Raw genomic sequence first — 22,677 nt, 5'->3', positions numbered from 1 at the left:
AGGTGGGCTTTCGTTCACAATTATCCAACAATTTCAAAGGCTTCTTGGGGAATCACTGTACTCTCTTTTTTGGGAAATTAGTCTTGTTTGTCTGTGGGGACTTAGGACTTAATTTATAACACTGAGCATTTACTGAGTATCTGCTCAATGGCGGTGTCACTGGATGGGTTCTCTGAGAAACGGACTCAGGTGAAGGTTAGAATGAAAGATGTTTATTAGAGAATGCTCTAGGTCAGCATTGTGGAAGGGAGAAGAGGAACAGGAGTGGCGAGAGGGAGAAGTTGAGCTGTGATATAGAAGCAAAGACATAGTTGGATGCTTCAGAGCTTAAGTGGCCCAAGTTGACCAAGTTGTCCCAAGTTTGTCTAAGATGGCCAGGCCTTTTTACTCCCACATTGATCCTTGGATATGGTTTGCCACAAAGAGGTGAAACCTTAGAAGTGCAGTTCCCACCAGATGATACAATAAAGATGTTGCAGTTGAAAGCCATCTGTCTACAGCACTCCTAGGAGTGAACAACAAGTCTTTCATTTCAGGGAGATCTGGACAGTGTGTTGCAGACAGACGTTGTAAAAATGCTCAGTGACAATCAAATTGATGAGACATTAATTTTGCCAAATGAGATTTCACACTATGAACAGGGAGACATATACCTAGCGGGACTCAAGAGATAAAGCAGCATTACTCTTGAGGTATAAGAAAAGTAGTCACTAACTGTGACTGACAATCAGGCAAAGCCTCCTAGGGGAGGAGTGCCATGTGAATGGACCATCAAGGATGAGTAGTATTTAAGCAGGCTAAGAAAGTTAAGAGGAGAGCATTATGCCAAGCAGGGAGGAATATGTGTTGGCAGATGGACAGTAGAAGTTTGTGATATAGAGAAGGATAGAGATAACGGTGAAAAGGAAGAAGGACAAAACAGATGAATTTAACAACAGAGATCTTTGAATAAAATCCTGAAGATACTTGAAAATGCAAGAGAGAGAGAGAGAGAGAGAGAGAGAGAGAGAAAGAGAAGAAAATACTGTTTCAATCATAGTTTTAACCAATGGCTTCAGGTTGAAGTTGCATGAAATTTTTATCAAATGTGTAATGTTTTAGTCATAGAAAGTAAGAACTGGAAAAAATTGAAGAATCTGGCAACATTTCCTCATGGCATACAGTCAATTGAAGTGAAGTAACAGACCCTCCCTTGTTAGTTGATACTCTGCAATCCTCCAAAGTCTCCAACACTCTCTATAAACATATATCTAGCTCACTCTGTACAGCTGTGTGACTTCCATCACTTCTCCGTGTGGGATTTTACATTGGTGACCCTCACTCATTCCCACACCATTATTTCTTGGATTAAGAAACCAAGACCCAAAGGAATACATAACCTCCTCAAGGCCTGTGTCTACCTCTATCTCAACTGAAATCTGCATCACATTGCCATAATTTTAAGCTATAAGCTAAGGCTATGATGCATGAGTTATCTATTGATGCATAGAAAAAAATTACCTCAAATTCAGAACCTTAAAACAATAATAACTGTTTCTTATCTCATGCAGTTGCTATGGGTGAGTAATCTGGGAGTTGCTCTATTGGGTGGTTCTGACTTGGAGACGTTCATGAGTTGCATTCATGGGGGCACCTGGGTGGCTCAGTTGGTTAAGCATTTAACTGTTGATTTTGGCTCAGGTCATGATCTCATGGTCATGAGTTTGAGCCCTGCTTTGGGCTCTGTGCTGACAGCATGGAGCCTGCTTGGGATTCTGTCCCTACTTTTCCCTCTGCCCCTCCCTCACTTGCACTCTCCTTCTCTGTCTCTCATAAATAAATAAATAAATAAATAAATAAATAAATAAATAAATAAATAAATAAAATGTTGATCATGGTTGCAGGCACCTGAAGACTTGACCTAAGTTGAAGAATCTACTTCCAAGGTAACTTACTCAGATATTTGCCAATTTGATGCTCGATATTGGCTGGAAATCTCAGTTCCTTGCCACGTGTACTTCTTCATAGTGTTTCTCGACTGTCCTCAAAGTATGGCAGCTCACTTCCCCTACAGTGTGTGATTTAAGAGAGAGAAACAGAACTCATTTTGCCTTTATGACCTAATTTTGAATGTCACACTTGTTCATTTCAGCAAAATCCTATTGGTTACACAGTACAGTTCTATTCAGAGTGGGAATGGACTATACAAGAGTGTGAATGCTAGGAAACAAGAATTACTGGGGATTATTTTTGGAGGCTTCTAAACAAGAGGAAAGGGAACACATTACGTTTTTGTTTTCTTCACCAGAGCCTGCCATGTATGTTGGCTCTTGGTGAGTTCCTTTTCTAGGTCCCCATGGCTATAGGTATGAATTGACTTTCATGTAGTCAAAATGTGATAACATTTTATAAAGTCATTCCAATTTTTTTTTTTTACTAAATTAAACTATGGTCAGCATTGAAAACAATAATGCCAAAAATAATGCATATAAATAAAATTACATTTCAAATACACGTGTATTAAACCAATCTTTCAAAAATATGACAGAGAGGGCTGATACTACCATTGGTTTAATGGTTCTTTTATTCCATCATTAAATCCAACTTTCACCTAATCTAATTACCAGGGGTCCGTGAAAAAGTCTAGATTTCTTATGAATTACATTCATGTTTAGAACAGTTCCAGATAATGCACTAAACATCAGTGTTCGTGAAAACAATTTAAACAAAATTGTGATCTTGTATTTAGATTATATAATCTGTGTATAGGTTTTAAAGCAGTTTTCCTGTTCAGGACAGAAGAGGTATTTATGTTTCCTGTGATTTTGTAACTTAAATATAAAGTGTGAGGATTACCTCCATATTAGAATAGCAGTAATAATGTCCATCTGCATAAAAGCTCCTGACGACAAAGGTGAGTCTTTGTTTACCTCTTGAAAGTGCTCTCCCAAGAAGCTATGGCTAGCCATTTCCAATACAGAGAAGACCAGTTGATCAGATAGCAGCAAAACTAATGAAAACCATCATGGAAGTGACAGCAAGATTAATTAAGTTCCTCCAAGCCCTATTCACGTGTGGCTGTGCAGAGTTCCTTTGGGTACTGCTGCAGTTAAATGGTACTCATGGTGACAAATACTGTAGATTTCCAGAACTGACACTTTTGAGTCAAGGGTAAAAATCACATTCAGTCATTTTATCCACCAGAAGGATCGAGATGAGCCCTTAGGATTATTAGTATGTTTGAGCAAAGCCAGGATTGAAATTGAGACATAATTAAAAGAATGTTGGAACTGTAATATTTTGTTTTCCATTTACACATTTCCTTTATGTGTTTTAGACATTTTGACAGAGGAAGCCAAACAAATTTCCATCTACTGTATTTGACTGGAGGCACAGAATTATGCACACTTGGAAACACTTTCAATTACTTGGTGAATTCTTGCAACAGTGGGGCAGAGTTGCACATCTCTCTGCTCACTCTATATAGTTATTATCACAGTATATATAAAAATGGAATGTCCATGGCCTAACGCATCCAAATTTACTAGAGCTGTACTCAATTTATCTTGAAGGATCTTTTTTTTTTTTAAAGCAAAAGAAGAAATTCAATATGATGTTGTTTTCTTCTTCCATTTTGTTTGCAAGCACATTTGTTGTGGGGCTGGATGGGGAGAGGGCTGATTCTCAAATTGCTGCCCAGGAACCATAAATGAATTTTATTTTAAGAAAAATTGGAAACCTCTGGAGTGTATAAGATCTTTCAACCTGCTATACAAGATATATTAACTCATGTTATTGTGTCGCCAAATGTCTTTGGAGGAGGCATATTATTATATTTCTGTCCTTGGAAACATTTTGAGGCTCATTCATGTATTCATTCAGCAAATACTTCCTGCATTATCTGTCAAATAAAATTAAAACCCTTTAACCTGGAATGTGAGATCACATCCAACAGGGCTTCTGTGTTTTCCTCTCCAAATTTATTTTGCATGAAAATCTCTTAGGAAACTTGCTCCTTAAATTCAAATTTGTTCTTGCTCTCCCAGACATATCACTCACAATCCCATCCTGGTTTTAGTCATTTGCAAAATTTTCCTGCATTTTATCAATCTGAACTGATATTGAAGACCAAGTTCAGGTTCCACCCCTTCTCTGTAGCTTTCCAGGTTTGCCTGGAGCCATCTCATAATTTTACCTTTTACCAAACCCTTACATGCATGTCCTAGATTGTTCATTTGTTGTTTACTTTATAGTACCTTTGTTTTTACTTGTATTTTTGGATATGTGTTTCATCTCCTTCAGTAAGCTACTGAATGCTTTTTGGAGTAGGGTGGTCGCTTAAGCATTACACTTCAATGCTTTGTTATTTAGGATCACTACTTTTAATGTTTTTTTTTTTGCCAGTGATAATGATAATAGTTATAATAATCTCACTTCCTTTTAATGAGGCACCAAACTACGTAGTGTGGTGCTACTAAACTTGTGATGTGGTTTCCATCATTTTTGGAGACAGTATCTACACAGACATAAAGCAATCTAATAAAAAAAATAAATAAACAACTTCTTGAGGGGTTTTGGGGGGAAAGATATAGAAATGGCATGTCAGGCAAATAGTCTGAGAGCCTACAGAAAGGAAGCTGGTGATACTTCCTATTATAAGGGAATCAGAACTATCTATCAATCAGGGCAAATGTACTCATAAAAACCACCTATATGAGCAGCTAGGGGGTTGTCTAGTTTCCCCTGAACTACTCTCTGCTTTAACTCTCTTCTGTTCTTGACTCTGGTACTTGCTTCCCATATTGGCCTCCTGATTTGCTCTACCCATGAATTTCTTTAAAAAAATTTTTTTTGAACATTTATTTATTTTTGAGAAACAGAGAGAGACAGAGCATGAGAGGGGGAGGGGCAGAGAGAGAGGGAGACACAGAATCAGAAGCAGGCTCAAGGCTCTGAGCTGTCAGCACAGACCCTGATGCAAGGCTCAAACCCACCAACCGTGAGATCATGACCTGAGCCGAAGTCGGACACTTAACTGACTGAGTCACCCAGGCGCCCCTACCCCCAAAATTCCTGATCTGTCTCTTGCCCGATACCTGATCAGTCCTCTGGTTCTTAGCTATCCTCTCCTCAGAGCTTTGGGATTTCTCTCTCTAAGATTACTTTTGACATCTCTTCCTTTTCTGTGTAATTCTGATCCTTGTCTCCAACCACAGCAAAGTTTGCTGCTTCCTAAATCATGGGCAATGTTTGATGTTAGTGCTATACTCTCGTCACTAACGCGATAGGCCATGTCCTTGTCATACATTTCTGCGATGTTTCTAGAGTATGTAAAGCATTCGAGGAATTAACATATATTTCACTTTTTCTGTGACATCAAAGAAGCCTACATTGTACCTGGGGGATATTGATAATTGTAAAGGTCACTGAAAGCCAATCTGATACTTTAAATGGAGTTTTGTAAAGAATGTGTGAGTGCTCATTAGGGAAACACATGAGTCAGACATAAACCCAGGGAAGACTTCTTTTTTTTTAAAGTTTATGTGTTTGTTTGTTTGTTTATTTAGAGCGTGTGGGGGAGGGAGGGGCAGACCGAGGGGGAAGAGAGAATCCCAAGTAGGCTCTGTGCTGAGAGTACCTGATGTGGGGACTCGATCCCATGAACTAGGAGATCATGACCTGACCCGAAACCAAGAGTTGTATGCTTAAACCGACTATGCTCCCCCAGATGCCCCCCAGGGAATACTTCTTAGAAAACCAAATATCTGAGCAGTTTTGGATGGTGAATATAAATATCTAGGCAAAGGGGAAGACAAAAGGGCATTCCTGGTAGAATATAACTATATTCTCAGGAAGATCAGAATGGAACATCATCTAGAAGTAGAAGATTTTTGAGATATTTACTCACTCAACAAATATTTATTGCAAGCCTGCTGTTGTTTAGACACTAGATGCAGCATGACCATGGTAGACATGCCCCTTCCCTTATGTCCATTGTACTGAAAGAAGTGTAGTCCATGAAGAGCATAAAGGATGGGTCCTTTTCTCTGCATGGAGAAAGGTAGAAGATGTTCTAAATTCTACAAGATAAGCTGATAAGCAGAATCCCAGAGAATGTAAGCTTCTTGTAGACAGAGATTTCTGCAATTTCATCAGTGTGCCTTGAGCACCTAGAACAGTACTTGGGACATGAATACCCAATGACTATATGTTGAATAAATAAACATGCCTGGGCCACAGTCAGTTCCAGGGTAAGAATTCAAACAGGGCTCCCAATGCTAGTTACTAATTATTGTAAAAGAATTGCTATTAACTGACTATCAGAATAGACAGGACTACATATAGAAGGGATTTATTGGACATCTCCAAAGTCAGAGAAATTCAGATAGACAGAATTTTGGAATATTATAGTATTAATAGTTTCTTTATTCTCAGCTCAGTATTAGCACTTCTTTTCTTGTAGGCAATTTACTTTCCAGACTAAGGTCCCTGGGCATTAATTTCAATGGAAGCATCAAGTGACAATCTAGGAATAAAAATGATTTATGAGTTTCAGCAGTGTCTATACAATCTAAAAAATTCATCAAAACACTGCATGGATCAATTGAACTAGGCATTCATTCTCTTACTGACCAATCATGTCTCTCTCCCCTTTTCAAACTGTTTTAACAGTGGTTGGCGATGTATCAGACAAAGGCAAACTCAAGCTTAAAATCAAGAGCCTTCCATTCATATGTCAACAAATATTCATTCAACAAATTGTTATGCTTCAACAAATATTCAGTCACCAAGTACCCATATATTTGGCCTCTTGCTTTTACAATGTCCCAGAGCTCAGTGTGGACCCTCTTCTCTTCTGAAGTTGAATACTCCTTTGAAGATATCATATGGTCTCATGGATTTAATTACCATCTATAAAGCAGTGACTTTCACATTTAAATATCAAGCCCAAACTTCTCCCATGAACTCCAGACCCATACAGCCAAACTTCTATAGAATGTTTCCACTTGAATATACAATAGAATCTTAAACTAGGATGCCCCACATTGACCACCTCCAAATCCCCCCACCCAAAGCATGTTCTTCCACAGCCTTCTCCATATCAGTTAGTAGAAATCCCATCCTTCCAATTGCTCAGTCCCCAAATATTTGGGACCCGATATTATTATTATTTTTTAATTTCTCTTCTATTACCTATCCAACTCACAGGAAAACCTATTGGCCTATTTTGACACACATACAGACTCTGACCACGTTTTGCCACCTCTACTGCTCCTACCATTACCAAACCACCATCTCTTCTAGATTATCACAAAGTCTTCCTAAATCATCACCGTGCATCTTCCCTTGCTCCCTTTTATCCATGCTCCATGCATCAGTCATAGTAAACCCATTAAAATATGTCGATCAGGGGTTCCAGGGTGGCTCAGTCGGTTAAGCACTGGACTTCAGCTCAAGTCATGATCCCACCATTCCTGAGTTTGAGCCCCACATCGGGCTCTGTGCTGACAGCTCAGAGCCTAGAGCCTGCTTTGGATTCTGTGTCTTCCTCTCTCTCTCTGCCCCTCCCCCACTTGCACCCTGTCTCTCTATCTCTCTCTAAAATAAATAAATATTAAAAAAATTTTTTTAATGTCAAATCAAGTTATTCCAAAGGCATTCTATATAAGTCAGAAAAAAGTCAAAATCCTTATAATATGGCCTACAAACTCCTACTGAATTAGGCTCCATGTGACCTATTTGACTTCATTTTTTTTTTAATTTTACGTGTAGTTGACAATGTTTTTTTTTATTAAAAGATAATCATGATCTAATATGGAGAATGGATTGGATTTGGGCAAGCCTGGAATTAGGAACCCTGGATAAAATTTTATTGCTGCAATATAGTAAGGAACGAAAGTGGACTCAACTAAGGCTCAGGGGAAGGCGACCGAAGACGCAACTTTGCCGTGCTAACTCAATGCTAAATTACTGCTGCATTCGGCTAGGGGAACTCGAAAGGACAAGCAAGCTCACTAACTGTGGCCCTGCAGTACCAGCTGGCATCTGTATTGTGTGGAATTTAAGAACAGCTGCTGCTAAACGTGGACAAGTTCAATTTGTGTAAACATTTTGCATCAAACACTATCAACTTCAAAGAATTGACTATAAGCACATAGAAAAGTATGATGTTTTACACCTAATATGGTTGCATTCAGCATGTTCACTCATTTATTCACAAATATTTATTGAGTAGGAACAAGTGCTGGGTACCCTCGCAGGGATGGTGGATACAGCAGGGAACAACAAACAAAAATCCCTGCCCTCATGGAGATTCTATTCCAGTGGGAAGACACGTAGGTAAACAGAGGTCTGCAGTAGTGTGTCAGGCAGTGACAATCCTTATGGAGGGAAACTACTCTGATAAACTTTGTAAAAAAATTTTTTTAAGTTTATTTATTTATTTTGAGAGAGGCAGAGACTGTGCAAGTAGGGGAGGGGCAGAGAGAGAGAGGGAGAAAGAGCATCCCAAGCAGGTTCTGCACTGTTGGCACAGAGCTCCAAGCAGGGCTCGAACTCATGAACCTTGAGATCATGACCTGAGCTGAAACCAAGAGTCAGGCATTTAGCTGACTGAACCACCAGGGCGCCCCACTCTGACAAACTTTTGATCAAGACTCAGCGATGAGGTATCCAGGCTGGCAGCTACGCGGATATTCAAGCAGAGAGAAAATTCTCCTCTTGCCATAATGTTTTCACTCAAAATATGTGACTGGTTTTAGGGCGTCTTTTGTTTTAATCCTGATAGGTATATTACTATCTGGCAAGCAGTGACCCGATTCCCCTCAGGATCCCCCAGCTTCTCAGACCTGCTTACAGAGAGAGAAAGGTCAGGAGTGTGAACCAGGTCTGTCCCTGCAAGCTGCTGGGTCCTCTCCTGGACATGACATATAGAAGCATCTCTCAGGCACAGCCAGCATGTCCATAATCCATGTCTAGCCAACATCAGCTATGCCTTTATTTGGATGCTATTCTGTTTTAAAATAAAAATACTTGCAGTTTTTTCCTTTATAAATATAAGGCATGCAAATAGTTTTAGGGGAAACAATACAAAGTATAAAATTAAAATAAAAATCACTTGTTTTCCATCCAGAAATAGGCACTGTTTCTATCCGAGCCCTTGATATTCCCGCTAACCCTTAACTGGAGAAGGGTGGGGCATACACCTTTAAATAAAGCAGATGCCTTCCTTTTTTTGGCCGAACAGAATTCCATTGCATGGATGGAACACTCAGTTGCCTCTTGGATGCCACACTTCTCCAGAGGCTACATGCTGCTCTTTCAGGAATAATCCTCTATAGACCAGGCAGAGGGTGGAATGTTCTATTATCAAATACTCTCCGCTTGCGTATTTGTGCCCATGTAGACAGGTATTTTTTTTCTGGAACGCTCAGTAACGTAGTTTGATTGGGGAAGACCTTTACCTGAGCCACTATAAATGGGTAATTTATAATTTATTTCTTTGAATAAAGAAATCTCCTGGGAATGCCTACATAAATTCCACATACAAATAATAAGACGATTACACTTTACTGACCGCACCATTGAGAAAACTGCTTAAAGTCTCTGAGCCTCAGGTTCGTTTGTCTTCAGCGTCAGCGTCCTGTTCATCGGGACATTGATAATATCCACCTTTTTTACATGTCAATTTGTTAGAAAGAAAGATGACGTAAGTGAAAGTACCTTGTAACTGCAAAATGCCATGAAAATGTAAGGTGTTATTAATTATTAAGACAGTCCTTTAGTGTCTTAAGCCTCCTGTTTTAAACTCAACTCTCAATGCTTGCATCTTCTAACTACAGGAACAGAAAAGGACCAAAAACTGTAGCATTAAACTACAGTGCCCCCTAGCCCATGTAGGAGGTCAGGACAGTTCATGAGCTTCATGAATAAGCTCTACCACAGATGGTTCTTTTGCCTGAGGGAAGGACCATTAATTGTACTTTTGGATGACTTCCATCTGTCCAAAAGGAAAAACACTTATGTGTTTCCCTCAGTAGTTTCCTGTAACGTTCTTTTTATTTCTAATTTTTAAAAAGGAGCAAAAAAGTATTCTTTACTATTTGCATTTTCTTGCTCCAAACTGCTTTCAATGAAGAGTGTTTCTAAAAAAAAAGAATCACTGGATTTAGCCTAAGACTGGTGGTAACGTTTCTGATTTAGAGATGATTACCATTCGCATTTACAAAATTCTTTATAATCCATCGCAAGAGGGGATATGGGTCATAGTGCTTTTTTCACAGAGAGGAAACAGGGGGTTTAGCTTCTTTGCGAGATTGCACAGCAAACTGCCATTATGAGCTCCAGCCCACCAGTTCCGATATGCATTAAACCCACAAACAGAGACAGGATTGTGCAAAGAAAGACCACGGATTATTTTAATATCACACCGTAGAAATATTTGCTACCATGGCTTATGAAAACCTGTACTGAAAATAGATCAATTGCGTCCTTCTGTAAGCTATAGTTCATTTGTTATCTCCAGCTCTTAATTTTATAGATTTTTGCAGAAAATTTTAAGTTTCAAAAAAAAAAAAAAAGAAAATTTTAAGTTTCGATAGTTCTGTAGGTAAATTTGGATGCCAAAGCGATGAGTCCTTAGGAAACTGAACGTATTTTATGGGTTATTTTCCATGCTGAGCATTTAAGTATTAATCAGCACTGCTTTCAGGGATTTCTTTCTAACATCCTTTTCTATGTAAGATAAGGACTGCAATTCATTAGACCATTGGAGGAGCCAGAGGCTTTGCTAAGCTTTGCCTTTCTTGACGGCTCCTCTCAAATCTAACGCGAGTTTGTGTGCGCTTGTGTGTGGGTGTGTCTATATTATGCTGGTGACCAGACTTGAATGATGACACAATCTTGGTTGTCTTTCAGGCTAAATTGCCTCCCCTCTTTGGGGGTCAAAGATCATTTCAGCTTCAGTATCCTTTCTACTACCTACTATGGGAAGCAGCAAATGTGATCTTGTGAAACTGAGGGGTGACTTTTATCACGTTATTTTTCTTTACATTTCTCTATCAACCTCGCTCAGAATATACTCAAGAAATAAAAATAACTCTTCCCCAACTACTAGGTTTCTTTGATCTGGTCATTTCTAAGGGAGAACCTCTATTACCCTAGCAATGGACCCTTGAATGTTTTTGTTTTTGTTTTTGTTTTTGTTTTCTCTTAGGCAGAAACATCACAAGCAACAAACCCTCAAGCCCACAGCAAAGAGAATGCAGACACAGGACACCATTCCTTTCCCCGCTGCTTTTTTAACTTAGGGTGGCAGGCTAAATTTTGGCGAGAATGATGGCATTCATGGGAGGGGCGGGATAAAAGTGTGTTGTCTAATTACACGTTAATGGCAGAACTCGCCTTAACCTCTTCCCCTCCCGCGCCGTGGTGAATTTCCCCCGAGTGCTCCCTCGTGGATCCGGAGACCCTGCTCTCTTTAAGAGAGCCTCCCGCGCCCCTCACTCCGCCCCCTCCCAGGTCTCTGGGCTCGTCAAAGCTTCCCGAGAGCCATGGTTGGTCCAGGCAGGCAATCGGAGCACCTCATGGAGCCGCTGCTAACCGGGGGTGGGGTGCGGTGGGGTGGGGGGGTCTGTTTGTAGTACTCTCAGTCCTGATGTCACAGGCGCGGCAAGGACATCGCAAGGAGGAGTCGGATTACAGTAAGGATGGGCAGTGCAGCAGGCAGCCGGAGCGCACGCTCCAGCCGCCGGGGATCGTAGCCCGGGAGAGGCAGCCTGCAAGGCGCTCATCCCGCGGAAGAGGCACGCTGGGCGCTCGCCGCTCTCCACGCCGGGGACGTTTCCACCGAATGTAGCATGAAACGGCTCTGCTCTGCGTGTCAGCCTTGGGGACGAGCTGATGCTGAAGACGCCGCGGTGGGGTTCCAGCTGTCTGATTAATGAGAAACATAATGTATTTTGGTGAGTGTTACCTCTGATGATGTAATTCTGGGGGTGGCCGGCTCTTCACCAGGGCAGACCAGCCTTTAAAAAAAAAAAAAAAAAAAATCTTTAAGCCGCGAGAATATATTACGTTAAATCTACCTCCAGTTGGCAAGTGGAGGACCAAGCTGGTGCAGCCTTCAAAGCTTCCTTTGTGCTACAATTGGGGCTGTTTATTAGTCGTGTGTGAGTTTAAGTTGGAAAAGAAACGAAACAGGGTGGGGGTGGATAAACTTTGGCTTGATTTGTCTGCATGAAGTTGGCTTTTTAGCTAGGTGAAGGAGAAATGGTGCGGCGTGGGAAGTCATGAGCTAACTCAATGGAATGTAAAACTAAGTTCCTGTACTATGGATGCTGTGAAATCTTAGTCAATACCAGCGTTTCATTAAGCATTTTGGTTTTTCCCGAATTCTGAGCCAAAAAGGAAAAACATTCTTTGGTGTGCAGGGGTTGAGCAGCTGAGGACGCTCCTCTATACCATCCCATTTTCCTTTTGGCTAGAACAGTAATAGCACAAAATGCATAGTATTTCAAACCTTTAGAGGTCTCGAAGCTGTTAAATATTTCTGCAGTTTCTGTGCCACGGTGGAACCCTCCCTTAAGATTTTCAGCCCAGCTGCCCTGCATTTCCAGAAAACATGTTGAGGCTTAGATCTGGGCTACCAGGGGAGCACTGTAAGCGGGCTTGGAGCTGTGTGTTAGCACTGTAAGGCTGCAACTTACTGCTGGGAGAGAAGGCACAACCCCTTCACTGAATAAGAAGCGGCCAAGGATTGGGACTGAATATCCTTTCCTCCTCCCCGAAGTTATGCTTTCCTTCTGTAAGTTCCATCCCGCGTCATCATCTGAGGGCATCTATCTGATATTAAAAGGTTTGTGAGAACAGCTGGAGAGGGGCCAGGGAAGGATTCCAAGATGCAAATGCTCTGGGTGATTTCTTGGTTGGCTTTAAATCTGAGACCTAGAGTCTTTTTTCAGATTAAGGAGGTGTTTAAATAAACTTGTGTTGGGGGAGTGTTAGTTTCTTGGGCATTTATTTCTGTGTGTACTATTTGCTTTGTTTTGTTTTCTTCAGACTTTGAAACATTTGTGAAAGTACGGGAGGAACACGAGTTGTAAAAGCTGAATGCCTTTAGTTGTCTTGACAGCCGTTTTGATTTCCCTATAATTTGTGTCATATTAGGAAAGAAGTCTTAAAAATAACTAAAATTGATTTGGAAGAAACAATCCTCATTTCAGAGCCAAATTTAAGACAAATCCAGAGTTAAACAACACCTCTCTCCAGGGGTACTGTTGGAGGTGGTCAAGCTTGTTTATTGGCAATTGATAAAACAGCAAGTGTTTATCATGAATATATTTTTGATAAATGGAAAATCTTGGAGACGTAATCTGTCCTCCGGACAAAATAAAATTTCAGCATCTGTAATGCTATTGAGGGATAGGAAGTAGGTTATAATTTTAAGTGTTTAGCCTCTTGCAACAATTCTTTATGTGATGATGGCGAGCACGGAGGTTAGCCACAGTAGTTGCATAGTCTAAAAGTACTGGTCAGTGGCCATCCATGCTGTACGAGATTATCATGTAGCTGCTGGAGAAATGTTCACTGGGCTAGCTCATGTTAACTGTAGGCTAGTCCAGCTGTCTCATAAAGCTGGGTGATTCACAGGGCAATTAGTTTCACCGTATAATGCAAGTTTTTAATGGTACAAATTGAAATGTGATGTCCTACTTCGGATGAAACTATACTCTTTGGAAGGCAAAGCTAAAGTTGCCCTCTGTGTCATGAATGTGGTTCCGTCTTACCAGGATTCCGGCATGAGATACGTTTTTCTATTCCTGGAGGAAACCGTGTGGATTCAGGAATGCCGTTGATTTCAGGTTAGGCTATGCAGCCCCTCTCACAGGCAGTTCAGAACTCCGAGAGCCCACCTGTCCCTAATAAAATGCCTGGTAAAAGACGTAGGGCAAGAGGAATTGAGCAGAACAATCCAGGCAGTTTCAAGATTCAGTAACATGCTGATGTTTGCAAATGCCTCAGACTGTGTATATTTGTGTATTTGTGTGTGTGCGTGTGTATTTGTGTGTTTGTATGTATCTATGTATTTCCAACATTTTAGCTATTTCGGGTAATTTTTCAAAACAATACTTTCACTTTGTAGTTTGGTTGCCCTTTACTTTCTTCTTCAATTTTGAACTGAGTCAGGGAGGACATAGGCAAAGAAAAAGTGGGGCTGCCTTCGTGGGCTTTTCTGGGGATTTGTGGGAATGGAGTGGAGGCGTCAGAAGACTTGTGTTTGCATCTCTGGCAGGGAGTGATGAAGAGCATGGTGATGCTGTAACACCAGGGAAACTGATATGCAAGCAGGGTATTTATTTCCCTTATAAATAATCTAATTTGTCAGTGTTGCTCGACACCCCCCTTCAAATATAACTGAAGAATCACTGCCTACCTGCTTTCTTTCGCCTTAAGTACTAGACAGTTGCAGCCTCCCCTTGCTCAGTTGGCGTCTGTCCTGTGTGTGCAAGTTGGTGGGATATGTAATAGTTCCAGTTCTCAAGAATAGCTCATGTTTTGAGTGTGCCGTCTCAGACTTGCAAGACTAATGGACCCTTTTAATGGCTTAAGCCTCACTCTTATCTCCTATTGAAATTTTAGTGCAGCGTTTTCAATAATTGTTCCTTTGCACTTACTGTGCAGTGATTTAAGAGTTTGCTGTTCAGTCACCGTGGATACTTTTGTTACTTATGCTATCGATCTTGCATTCATTACTTGGAGTTAAAAATAAGGCTCACATAGGAGAAAGAAGCAAGGAAAATCCCAGTCAGCAACCCGATTGGGATTACAGTAAAAGCCGGGGAAAATAATAAATAGTTCTGAAATTCCCTCCCCACCCCCATAAATATTTTACATAGTTAAAAATTACATGTGCCAAGGATGAATAGCCATTAATAATTTATCCAGAAATAAAAGCAAAGCAGCTGGGAGGCTTCTCCTCAGATTAAGGAAGAGAGGCTGTGGGTGGTTGTCAGTACAACAGACCTGAGCTGCTGGGTTACAGTTTGGTTAAGAGGAGTGTGCTGGTATGAAGGGCATGTTCCTTGCTTGAGTGCATCCTGGCTATTTGTCAGAGCCTGGCAGAAGGTTGTAACCATGTACTCTCTCCAGCTCTAAGCACCGTATGTCTGAATCATCTCCCCTTTCCATCTGGCCCACCACATTTCTCCACTGCTGGAGTGGTGAGTCGTTGCCAGTGGTCATGTCAACCTCACAAATTGTCCATGGTTGGCCAGAGAGGTGCTATGTCTGAACCCTTTGCCATCAGGGGAGAAAATGGGAGGCTGAATGCACTCAGGAAATTCTATGTGGCTGAAACGAAAGATGTTTTTAGGCCTGAGTCAACCAGATGGAGACTCTGGGGGAGCTTACAGCCAATGAGGGCTGGCTCCATGAGAATGCTCTGGAAAAAGGAAATAATACACCTGAAACAAATGAGCAGAACTGAGAGACAAATATTAGAGCCCCCTCAACGGTGTATTGAGGAAACCTGGGGAAAAGGGCGAACACAATCCACAAAGTGTGAAAGGGCTGTTCAAGTTCAGCCTGGCGTTCGTTGTGGATCAGCTGTCTTCCTTAAAATGCCTGAGAAAAATAGGAAAAATTACTTAGTGGTATGCTGATCATTACAAGAAATACTTGATTGAGAAAGCTTGTAATACAACAGCTAGGGGTAAAAAAAAAAAACTAGTAGGAAAATTCTAGACCAGAAGCCTATTTCCCCGGCCTAGAATAGACACATTTGTATATTGTCATAAGAAGGACTTTTGTTTTTCCCCTGGGAGGTTGAGAACATTCTCACGTCAGCATTTACACTTTTGGTTGTGGCTGGACCATCAAGTTTCACCTCTAAAGCAGTATGTTAGGAAAACAGTTAAGCAGCAAGGTTATGGGGAAGGAAATGAGCAGAAAACAGCAGGCAGCAGAGAAAAACATTCCTCTATTTTTCATGTTTTCAGTAGAAACATTTAACTCGTCCTAATTAGTTTGTACTGAGTGATCTGTTATGGGGAATTAGGTCCACTAGAGTCTTTCTAAACACTCTGGAGGTGTTTCTATCTTCCTGAGGCTGACAGGAGGAGAGAATAACTCAGGAAGGCACTTGTTACTGTAGACTCCCCTTTTTAAAGCGTGAAGTCATTGCCATTATGTTTTATTACAAATGAATCTAAATGACATGCAGTAAATTACTACATAACGGGGATGGAGAACATGACAGGTGAATACTGTCAGAAGGGATCATATGCAGGAACCACAAACCGAACAGAACTTGGAAACCCATTAAGATTTCTTCCTCAAGACAGGGTCTCTTTTAAATTCATACGAAGCCCTTATTTTAAGGAAACGGATTCCAAATTTGATCAATATGCCAGTAACATGGAATCCTTATTACACTCTTAAATTTTAAGCAAAAAAAAAATATTTTTAAGGACTTTATTAGTTGCTGTAATTATATGGAAATGAGATGGGTTTATTTAAGGGATAAGTTCCAAAATTCATGAGATAATGACGGCTTGCAAAGTTACCATTTTGTGGGTGGCATAATTGTTCCAAAAAACAAATGAAAAATTTAAATTAGTGGTTTCTGACTTCCATTTCAGAAGATTTGGTCACAGCTGTTTTTGACTAAAACCTCCCCTGATAAGACAAGATGCATTGGCGTGTGTGTGTGTGTGTGTGTGTGTGTGTGTGTGTGTGTGTGTGTGTGTATGGGTGTATTTCACACTGGAGCATCAAAAGGTGCCTTTTTACAGTAAACATCCAAATTTCTTTCCGCATTCACATCTTGTATGTTTTCCCAAATCTTTTCACATCATTTAAAAGGTAAAACATTAAGTATTGGTTTAACAAGATGGATATTAAACTCTTTTTTTTAGCACAGCTGGCTTCAAGTTTAACAACCATTATATATATTAGAGGTTTTAAAAATCAAGTCATGAGGATAATTTTTAAGCCTTTTTCTGCTTAAGAGAGAGTGATGCTTGTATAAGCAGAAACCTGTCTCTACTTTGACCTTGAGAAAGAGACGTTTCCATTTGTATTACACTATGAAAAACATGTCAAAAAACAACAAAGGTCATAGCAGCTGCCCTCTCTTTCTCTCTGACTCTCTTTAAAAAAAGCCATTACATATCATTTCCCACAAAGATTAGTTTTGCAACAGAATTTCACACATGATTGGTGGCATTAAGAGAAAATACAGCATGAGAGGTGGCTAGAAATATCAAAGCTTAAAGTGGTTGAGATCATGCTTGAACCAAATTGCTAGGGTTGAAAATAGGAAGACGCTTTGCTCTGTCACAGCGTTAAAATCGTTATGAGGCAGCTGGAAGTCGGGCTTCATGGCATGTGAGCTTCAGGTTCACACAGCTTTTAAAATCTAGGGTATTTCCGTGAAACCCTCTTGACTCCGAAACCTGAAATGCACATGAACCTCCATCGGAGCCCTGGAGGGGATGTGCTGAGCCCCGAACCCCTTCTCCTTGTCCGCCTTTCAGTTTTCTCTTTTTTCTAGCCTGGCAGTATCCCATTTCTGTAAGAAAGGAGAACAGAGAAGAGTAACCTGGGCAAGGTCAGGAGGGAGACCCAGTGTCAGGCCTGGAGCTCTGAGCAAATGCTGCCCGCCCCAAAGCACCACTGTACCTGGTGGGAGGGGAGGGCTGTGGGGCGAGAGTGGGTTTGGTTGGCTCCAAGTTCTTTTACAGGATGAATCACGTTCGATGTGTATCCTCAGCAGCCTGTTTAGCTCAGTGCCAGGCACATAGGTGTTGATCGTGCATGACTGAGTGAGTTGGAGAATTAGGGAGGAGCGAATTCTTCTTCCTCAGCAGATCCTTTAAGGCTGAGGTTCCCTATGAAAACTGGTCCATGTGTGTTGACAAACACTCTTCTTGGCTCCTGAAACATTTTAGCTGCCTTTTTCTTGTCTTTTTTTTTTAATCTTTAAAGGTAAGAACTAGTCCTTAGAAATCCGATCTGAAAATAAATATAAGGAGTTCTACAATCTTTTTTCACTTCTTTCTTCATAGAACTCTGCAGTGTAAAGAGTAACATATCTATAGAATATTAAGACCAGTGTACAAAAAAGTCTGAAGAATACCTAAAACCATCATAGGAGATGGTAGAATTGCACTTTGTTTTCCGTTCGCTTGATCACAACTTCGGTTCTCAGCTTTACTTGGCTTCAGGGAGTTTGCCCCAGATGTTGACGTCCTCTTGCCACAGGCTAGATAGGCAGGACTGCCCGCTATGTGCAATTAACCAAAACGTCCAGAAGGCCACCAGTTTTGAAGATCATTTGTGAAAGCTGAAGAAAATGGAGATCATTTGGACTACTATTTGCAAGGCTTTTGCAAAAATGTGCTTCACACTTACCTTTTTCATATTCATGTGTTTTGCTGGTGAGAGAAAGTGCTTGTGGCAGATTGCCCTGGGGATAAAAGTGCCACATGCGTGCAAACGTACTTTGATAAACATCATCCCTTACACTTACACCGCGATTTGTATTTCTCAAAATGCATCAATACTATGCTTTTTTTTTCAATCCTTAAAATGACCCATTGCAGGAGGTAGGTAAAATATAATTCTATTTTGAGATGAGGAATTTGAGCCTCCAGTGACTGAAAGAACATTCTCAAGGTCACACAGCTAGTAAACGTTAAGGCCAAGACTCCAATTTGGTCCTTCAGAGTCTTACTTCGGTGCTCTTTACTCTTTACAGAGGAGTAGAGGGGAATATTTCTTATGAATGGAGGATTACTTGTAATAGTAATGCTAGGAAAAAATATTCCAGCTGATAGGCTAAAGAAATGAATACAAAAGATTGGGAAATAAGATATATTTGTGTGTTGACTTTGAAAAATCAAAAGTAGTAACAGAGGCCTGACATAATTCATACTTTTTTTTTTATTCTGCCTTGTTTCTTGTGTCAAATAATTACTAATAAACACAAGTAGAATATTAGATTAGAATACTAATCGGCCTCAGGCAGGACCCGGCTTTCTCCACTGCCTCTGTTTTTCCAAGGCAGCATCAGATACTAAGGCTTGTATTAATTGTACAGCTGTATATTCCTGCTGTGTCACTATTTAACTCAATGCTTACAAAAAGAAAAATTCCAAGTCATTTGTGCTCCAGACTCTTTGATGTTTACAGTGACACCATCTCCAGTGTTTGGGTGTTCAAGATGGAACCCCAGCCTGGTCTTTTTTCTGTGACTGATAAAGAGAAACAAACAGCCTGTGAGAATTTAGCTGCTCCCCTCACTGCCTCTGTATTCTTGGGCAAGTCACCTCACATTTTTGATATCCAGGTTTTTGTAAAAGAAGAATAATGATAATGTGTTTCCCACAGTTCTATTTTGAGGACTAAAATATACAAGGCATATAAAAGTGCCAAGCCCCAGGAAGTACATGGTGAGCCGCCAGTAAAATGTGATTCTTTCCTACTTTTTTCCCCTCTGTATCCAACCCAATATACAAATGTATAAAATTGAAAAAAAGGGTTTATATCTCTTGGGGTCAAATCAGAAGACAGGAACCATGCTAACTAATTCACAAAGAAGGACTTTAATGCAGGTGGTTTGTTCTATGGATGATAGAATTGCTGGGAAGCCACATGGGGGCTGGTGAGGCAACCCAGAGATTAGCAATAGCAAGAAACTGGTAGTTGTAAGATGGAGGGACAAGAGACGTGGTCCTGAAGGCCAGGGCCCGGGGTCTCCTGGTGGGAGCTGGAGTCGTGGCAGACCTAAGACATCGGAGGTGGAAGGACTCGACCTTAGGCATGGAGAGAGACAGAGAAGTGCCCTGGCTTCTCCCTTTTGCCCACCCTCCAGTACGCTGCCTTTGCCCCTCATTGGTGGAATCGAACCAGAGGCCAGGCAGCGTGGGCACTGCACCCTGCAGGTGTCAGCTCCTGGGCAGTCCAGGGAAAGTTCAGGAAATAGACCTCAGGGTAAACTGGCCAAGGACCTGGAAAGAGATCTTACACCTGATAGGAGTGGCAGTTTCAATGTGACAGTGTCTCTGGAAGAACATCTCAATTTTCAGCCAGAGGTTTGGTTAGGGGGACATACAAGTAAGAGGGAAAGGAATAGAGCTGAAGAGCTTTCAGCAGTCCCCACTAATCCTCCAGGTTTCTGTACCTACTTTGTCACTTTCTGGTTCTGTGACGGTGGACAAATTAGTAAATCTGTCTCTGCGTCAACTTTTTCATTTATACAGTGGGTTATAGAGTCTGTCTGACAGCGAGGTTCAATGAGTTGTTGAATGCAAGCTTCACAATATGCAAAGCACCATGTGAATGGGCCTTGTTATGAGGATGTGAAAAACCATGTGGATTAGAAAGAGTGGAGCTTGGAAAAATAGCAGCTTGGAAATACATGTTCAGCTATGCAGTTTAGCGTTCCAGCAGAGATCTCTGAGTGCACTGAGAAAGGGAACATTTGGATACATCCTCACATAGCCCCTTGCATGGTGGGGTCAGATGTACCTGTGAGGCCATATATAATCGGTTCTTTGTTATTATTCTATAACAAAGGGAAATTGCAGGAGCAAAGGCAGGGAAGAGAAAGCGAGCTGGGCAGGAAACCCTCCGTAAAGATTCTCTAGCCCCATATTCCTTCCTGTCCAAGACTCTAAGGGGAATAGACACGTTGAAAGCTGAGGGAGTTTATTAATAGTTGCTTGGGAAGGGAAGAGGGATTTGATATCGATTTTTACCTGTTCTTCTATGTGTTGCTGGACTTTTAAAGACTGATTTCTTTGGCTGACTGGCCCTGCTATTAAAAACAAAACAAAACAAAACAAAAAAACCTAAGGCAAAACATTCTGCCCTTCCGGTATGGCATTATTAGCATTTCTCTCAAAGCCTTCTTTTAAAGCCTGCGACAGTTCATAACTTACGGTGCCCTTGTTTAGAGGCATCTCCACAGTGACTGCTGGAGAGCATTGTCCTTGCAGGGCACGATGCACGACACAGAAGGCAGGTGGTTACCACCAGGCATTTCACTTAGCTGCCCTCAGTGATGGGAGACATACCTTAGACGGCTTTGGCGATTCTTAGGAGCGTGTCCTAAGGTTATCAGTTAGAAGGTGTTTTAGAAGGCAGCTTGTTTAAAATATATATGTATTTTTTTTCTTTTTTTAAAAAAGTTCAAGATCCTATACACTAACCTTCTGGTAAACTTCTCCTCCTCCTCCTCCTCCTCCTCCTCCTCCTCCTCCTCCTCCTTCTCCTTCTCCTTCTCCTTCTCCATCTCCATCTCCTTCTCCTTCTCCTTCTCCATGGTGTCTTGGGTTTTCCTCACTTTAAAATGCTTAATAAGTAAGAGAGTTATAGTGAGAAGCCCAAGGCATGGAATTGACGGACCTCTTGGTTTCCTGAGAGTGTTTCCCAACTCCTGTTAATGGAGAGCAGTCCTGGTGCTGACAGGTGATGGGGTAGTACTGACAGAGAAGGGGGCTTAACAGCCTGAGTGCCTGCTTTGTGCCAGGCGCTGGCGTGACTTAATTCATTGCACCTCACCACCATCCTTAAGAGATGATCAGTGGATCTAAGTCCTGGCTGCACAGGGGCGCCTGGGTGGCTCAGTTGGTCAAGCGTCCGACTTCGGCTCAGGTCATGATCTCGTGGTTCATGAGTTGGAGCCCTGTGTCAGGCTCTGTGCTGACAGCTCAGAGCCTGGAGCCTGCTTTGGATTCTGTGTCTTCCTCTCTCTCTCTTGGCCCTTCCCCTGTTCAAGTTCTGTCACTCTGTCTCTCTCTCTCTCTCTCTGTCTCTCTCTCTCTCTCTCAAAAATAAATAAACATTAAATCCTGGCTGCACAATGGAATCCCCTGGGGAAATTCTGAATAGATGCTATTGTCAAGGCCCTACCACAATCCGTAAATCTACTTCTATGGGGATGGAGCCCGGGCATCTGAATTTTCTTTTAAAATGTCCAGGTTGATTCTGAAGGACAGCCAGAATTGAAAATCACTGAGATGTGTAATTTTAACCACTTTGCAGAGCAAGTCCTGTATGCTAGGAGTTCCCAGCTTGCCCCAACTCACCCTGGCAGCCAGGTCAGGAATTCATCCCAAGTCCACCTGACTCCAAAGCCTGTGTTCTTTCTCCCTTCACACGCTGACTCACTCCCCTTAGGGAGATCATCCCGTGGCCTCAAGTCCGGGCCTGATTGCAGCCATCTTGGGCTGCCCCCTTGCTTCCAGGGTGGAAGTCCCTAGAAATGGGCCCCCTCCTTTCTACCTGGGGTTCTTTATGGCGCTGGCACCCAAAACAGGTTCAGTGCAATAGGAGTCGATTCAGAATCACAGTTGGTATGGTTCTGGAAAGAATTTTAGAATTCTGCTTCTCAAAATTGAACGTTCATGCACATCACCTGAGGATCAGAGTAAAATGCAGCTCTTGATTCAGTAGGTGTGGTTTTGGCCTGTGATTCTACCTTTCTAACAACTGTCAGTGCTGCTGGTCCACCAACCACACTCTAAGTACTATGGCTTTAGAGAGCATATATCTGAGCTACAGGTTTCTGCAGATAGGGGGACTCAGGTCTAAGTGTCTCACCTCAATCTCCCTATTTCTTTTTTTTTTTAAATGTTCATTTATTTTTGATAGAGTGCATGCAGGGGAGGGGTAGAAAGAGGGGGGCAGAGG

At 41.5% G+C, this 22,677-nt stretch overlaps 1 protein-coding gene across 3 annotated transcripts in view; it reads left to right on the top strand.

The window, feature by feature from the left end:
• The window catches only part of ZNF385D (zinc finger protein 385D), an 894,647-nt gene that overhangs the window by 584,009 nt on the left and 287,961 nt on the right, over positions 1–22,677 (top strand). The window contains exon 1 of one of the 3 annotated variants that reach the window (XM_019435221.2): positions 11,614–11,942. The exons of 1 other annotated variant lie outside the window; for it this stretch is intronic. In XM_019435221.2, coding sequence (XP_019290766.1) covers positions 11,921–11,942 — 22 coding nt within the window. In that variant the 5' untranslated portion in view covers positions 11,614–11,920. Of the gene's footprint in view, positions 1–11,613; positions 11,943–12,653; positions 12,785–22,677 lie in introns of those variants that run through there. One more of the 3 variants, XM_019435226.2, reaches the window with a different exon arrangement.

Source organism: Panthera pardus, unplaced genomic scaffold (genome assembly GCF_024362965.1).
Source record: "Panthera pardus isolate Hobbes unplaced genomic scaffold, ASM2436296v1 HiC_scaffold_16, whole genome shotgun sequence".
NCBI lineage: Eukaryota > Metazoa > Chordata > Mammalia > Carnivora > Felidae > Panthera > Panthera pardus.
The sequence above is the reverse complement of the archived record's forward strand: the minus strand, read 5'-3'. Positions and strand labels throughout refer to the sequence as shown.